This window comes from Limulus polyphemus, unplaced genomic scaffold, assembly GCF_000517525.1.
Source record: "Limulus polyphemus unplaced genomic scaffold, Limulus_polyphemus-2.1.2 Scaffold21, whole genome shotgun sequence".
Classification (NCBI taxonomy): domain Eukaryota; kingdom Metazoa; phylum Arthropoda; class Merostomata; order Xiphosura; family Limulidae; genus Limulus; species Limulus polyphemus.
The window spans coordinates 1,685,068-1,690,694 of NW_013665631.1; the positions used below are offsets into that span (position 1 = coordinate 1,685,068).

Genomic DNA, 5,627 nt, shown 5'->3' on the forward strand with positions numbered 1-5,627 from the left:
TTTTTTTTTTTTTTTTTTTTTTCTTAATTTTTTTCCCGGTTTCTCCCCCCAAAAAAATTTTTCCTTTTTTGACTAAATATTTCAAAATTACTTTTCACACAGTTTGGTTTTTATTATACTCCCTCCATTTTCGGATTTTTTCTACAGACTACACATATATTTAGTGTCTTTGTCTTTCATGTAATGTTTACTTTCTTTAACAAATGTTATTTTAATATTCAGAACAGTCACACACTTCCACGCTCTTAAAATCAATATTTTTTTTCCGACAAACTGTTACTCTTCTTTATAGCTGTCAGTAGAAACGGCTTCCATTTGTATGTCATATTTAAACGAGATATCGCCTTTATAAACGCTATAGTACACTATTAAATTGATGAAAAAGGTTTTGTATTTAAATCAACATTCAAAAATATAACACAGAAATATTTTCTTTACCTTTAAAATTGGTGTACTTCAGAATTATTACACTAGTGATCGAAACGTCGTACCTGTTTAAAGTATTATTATCCCATACTGCAAAAGCTCTAACTTGTAAAAATATTCTTATATTCAGTGAGTAAACTCAAACGAAACTATTAAATAAAGCAAGTCGTTAAAACATGTTCCGATTAGTACTAGCTGTAAAATAATTATCTAGTTTAGATCTTGCTGTTATTCAGCGTTGTTTCTTATTTGATATTACTACGTAAATAACAACATTTAAGTTAGACGTTTAAGCCTCCCCACTGTTAAAATCTTCTTGTATTATGCAAATACGTCCTTAAACCAAAGAACTCTTGACGACAAAGACCGTTAGTATGACGTCACGTACTTAGTATAATGACGTCAAATGTTTTCCTCGCAGAAAGTAATCGGATAAACACATTCAATTATTTAAAACAATGCTATCTATAATTTATCTCTGGCTCACTTGCGAAAGACCAAGGAGTTTCATTATCCTGCGTAGAGCATTTTCCTACACTTTCTATTCCAGAAAGCTAGCAGCAGTAACATTAGTGAATAAAAAAAAATACAAAAGCTTATGACTGGAATTTTTGTGTTACTTCAATATTAATATTGTCGTACATAATCCATTATTCAGAACGTTTGTTTCTACAATGCACGAGCTTCTCACACACACAAAAAAAAATAAAAATGAAGCGTTTGAGAAAAATAAAGTCTTGTTGTGAATCAAATATTTTCTTTTACAGTATCTTGCGCGGATTTTGATCTCATTTATCACCAGTCAGTGTAATTCACTACACTGTATTGTGTATAATATAGTTTAATTACTTTATATCTTGCCGCCATATAACTTATCTCGGATAATGTAATGTCTGATAATAGCACTTTTAAAATTGTTGTTTTGTAGCAACTAAAAATCTTTTTAGGATAATTTGAGAAGATCAGCAGATTTTTATTTTTAATCACACATTTGGATCAGTCATACAATTACTATGAACGTGCAATAAATAAATATTGTGGTTTTAAAATGCAAATGTAGAAAAGCCTATGAGGAATTTACAAATTGTTGGTTGATGGCAATGTGTTATTTGAATTCGCAGAAAATCGCTCTAAAGCGAATTTTTCCTGTTTTAATTTACTATAACCTATTAAAACAATGTATATTGTTGTTTTTTTATAAGCCAACAAAACACATTCCATTCAAAGCAAAATTCTAAACACTGGCTGGTTGTTTGTTGCGAGTTTGGCTATCTGCGCCAAACATTCAGCATTCTACACATTGAATGAATGTTATTGTCAATCATCAAACCACATCTGTTTGTGCGTACTCATGCGTTATTGCAGTATTTTCACTAAAGTGATGTAATTTATAGTACTTTCGTGATGACTACACATTGAAGTATTAGCGAAATCAATTAAGATTGAGCTAAGCCTAACTTAAGGTTTGCTACCGCACTCCCAAGATGTCGTGCGTCTCCTATACAGAGATATCTTAATATATATATAAACTTTAAGAATGGTTTTACGAATGCATAAATACATATTTTACTACAGTGGAGCTGAAGTACACCCATAAACGTTTAAGATACTGTATATTTTCAGAGTTCAACTTCTACTGTGGATGTGGCCCTGCTGGCTGAGGCCCATGGGATAGTAACCGATATGCTGGCTGATTCTAATCTTCCTCCTCACGTTATCAGTGGCCTCCGGGCTTTAGCTTCCCTTCTGTCTCCTCCTAACCATGGACCCCATCAACCTAGACATAGGCCAGGAAGCGCTAGTGTCGCACTGACAGACTTTAACTCTGGATCTGATACAGAAGAAATACCTTATACCGGAGAAAGACCTCCTGCAGTACCAAAGGTAAGTTTTTTTAATAGCCACAGAAATATATTAGTTTATCATACATATCTTATACATCAGATGACACTTGTCCAATCATATAAATTACAGTAGCAAATACGTTCTTAAGCATACGATATTATTACTTGAAAATGATATATATATATTTTTCTTTCATCAGTAGCACATAAAATTCTTACGAATGCAGTTCATGATCAAAATAAGGTAGTTTGAGTTTTGTGGTTCAGGACAGTTTTTTTTTATCTTGACATGAAATAAAATTAAGTTAATATGTAAAATTACTCTATTTACAAAATCACAAATATTCGCATGTTTGCAACAAAATAGTGGTTTAATAAGACGAACCGGAAAAATGGTCAACCATGGCTTACAAGAACGATCTTGAATTGATATAGAATTAATAGTGCCCATAGGTTTAGCATGGCCTGGTGGTTAGAGCACTCAACTCGCAATCTGCGAGTCGCAGATTCGAATCCCTGTCGCCGAACATGCTCATCCTTTCACGCGTGAGGGCGTTATAATGCTTCGATCAACCACACTATTCGTTAGCGGTCGATGGTGTTGGCCAGTTCATAAGACATTGAGGATATCCAATCTTTCCAAAAATCTGTAAGTTAGAATATTAAAAAACAATAGTTAAAAGAAGTAGTCTGGATGTTTGAACCTATAATTTTTCAAGCTGACCTAACACTCATCATCCACGGTTTTTTTGTGGTAATAGTAGCCCCCTCCCCAACACACATAATACCAGCTAGAAAGTTAAAACATATATAAATAAATTGTATTTCTGACCTTACCCACATTTGTAATTTTAATCAGTAAAATACACCCGACCATCGCCCAACCACAGAAAACATTGCAACAATATAACAATATAACTCTCTTGTATAATGTGATATTCGGCGATATAATCTTCCAGTCCCATTTTGAAAATAACGAAAATTTAAATTGCAAATTAGAAAATTGGAAAATAGAACTAAATTATTTACCTATTTAGTCTAATAATTGGCAATAAATCAGCTGAAGCTAGTTTGATGATACTTCGAAGGCAAGAGACAAAGCAAATATTTTTAAAGTGAAGTCAAAGTTAAAATTAAGGAATCAATTAACTAAAGTTAAGTTTATGGCATCCCACTTTGAAAGTTGCTTATAAAAATTTACTTGTATATTTTTGAGGTAATATGCAACTTAAAATACTCTTTACCTAAGATAATTTTGTTACTTTTAGTATGATCTTCGTTATCAAACAAAGAATATGCAATAATCATTTGAATACTTAGAGGATTTAAATTTTTCTAACAAGATGACTAAATGGGTAATGTCAGCAATTAGTATACATTTTTATGAATATTTCGGCCTGACTGGTTTTGTCAGCTGAATAAAAATATGGACAAAGAAATTTTATGAGCATGCCATTTTCATAAGGTGTTCCAGATGCCGTACAACGGCTTTATTAATTTCTAAATATAGCAAGAATTCTGAATGTTAGTTTTTTCCATAGGTAACTGGATTGCCCGTGAACTTAAGTATACAAACTGGAAAGTTAATTTATGTAAATATTAAATATAATATCGTGAAAGATGGTATATCTTACCAAGTAAATATATAATTGAACACCAAGAGCTGCACTTCTGTCGTTAAGTGAACTCAACTTTATTTTCAAGATTTGTCAAATAATCATAACACCCTTTTCTTCGTGAAAATATATTTACTGAAACGGTATGTTGAAATAAAGAAATTTTAACCAAAGGCTAATACTGGAACTCTGATTGAAAAACAAGTTCTTCATAGCAGGAGGCTGTCGTACTTGTAATCTTACTTTTCGTGGTAATTATACTAACTTAATCATTATATTTAACTCCGAGATATATTTTTGACAAATATTGTTTCAAATTTGAAAATGATTTCTATGATTTTGGTGTTTTAATTTCTTTTGGAGAGATATTTTTGCTTCAATATGTATATATATTTTTTAAGATTTAATATATATCATTTAGTACTTTCTGTTCATTTCCGGCAAGCATTTTCTAGTAAACTATTCTGTGAATTTATACTTTCAGCTAGTTCTATTTTTAACAAATAGATCTCTGCTCACTTCATTCTTAGAACTTTTTCTTGATGCTTTAGACAATGAGATTAAGGACTTAAGTAAAAATCAATTCTGATGTTATTTTGTTGTTTTTTCTAGCGTCATGTGAATCCAAATCATCTGTATTTTTGTGTTTTAATCCTTACTTTAAGCATTAGTAAATTGTGGTTTCCCTTCTGTCTTTTTATGACCGATTGTTATAAGGACACGAGTTCGTAAATTACATCCTCTCTTGTAAATTGATTTATTGCAAGTTGCATCTTCCCTTTCTTGTATACTAGTACACGATTCTGACGAAACACCGATTCAAAGTTAGTTTATGTCACTCGTATAAGCAGCTCATTTCTATTTAATCATGAAGCTCTTTCCAGATCTCTTCCAAAATATTATTAATCGTTCATTTGAAAAAAAAAATCACTTATTTTCAGTGTTTGAACACTCAAGTATTCAATATACGATCGTCACATTCTTTACTTCTTTGTTGCCATAGTAATCAAATCAAAAGCCCACTTTGACTTTTTTTTTTTACTGTTGTCATTACTCAGGTTTTTCTCTTTACTATCATTTTTCCAGTTTATCCTTAAGGTTTTCAAACAAGTTTAACTGATTTCTCACATTTACTTCTTTTTCAAACAGCGATATGCTCTCGCTCTCATATATTTTACGTTATCAAATCATGTGGACAAAAACGTCTTTCATGCTGTCAGTTGTTTAGATACGATGACGATTTTGGTCTTCTAGTGTATTAACCTCAAATACTTCGATATGATAAATCGTCTCTGTACTAATATCTTGTGATTATTCAAATTTAACTCAAGAATTTCATAGGACATACTATAGCACATTTCAAGATGAGAAATTCCTAATGATCTTAGGACTCTAGACAAAAACTGTGTATTTTGTAATTTATCGTATTGTTACGTCTCTGGTCGTTTGTTAATTTTCCGTAGAAATTCTTTCCGAGAAACTTCAGCGATACAAGTCCTTTCTTAAATAACACTAGTTTATTCTTTCTCAATTCAACTTTGCAATACACTTAATTTACACAGTCACTTTAACTTAAACACACGCTATAATTCACCACGATTCACGCACTTTACTACAGCGCTCGACTCAGTTGTCTGTCTCTGCCTGTCTCCAATTGTAATTCCGATTAATAATTTCGCTTTATCTGGCGCACTTATATACAAGAATAGAGGGCGCCTAGCAAATACTAGATTATTCGTGA

General features: G+C 31.7%; 1 protein-coding gene across 1 annotated transcript in view; it reads left to right on the forward strand.

The window, feature by feature from the left end:
* The window catches only part of LOC106458239 (cGMP-inhibited 3',5'-cyclic phosphodiesterase A-like), a 286,487-nt gene that overhangs the window by 240,653 nt on the left and 40,207 nt on the right, over positions 1-5,627 (forward strand). Inside the window, exon 2 of the mRNA XM_022384675.1 lies at positions 2,050-2,310. Coding sequence (XP_022240383.1) covers positions 2,050-2,310 — 261 coding nt within the window. The remainder of the gene's footprint in view (positions 1-2,049; positions 2,311-5,627) is intronic.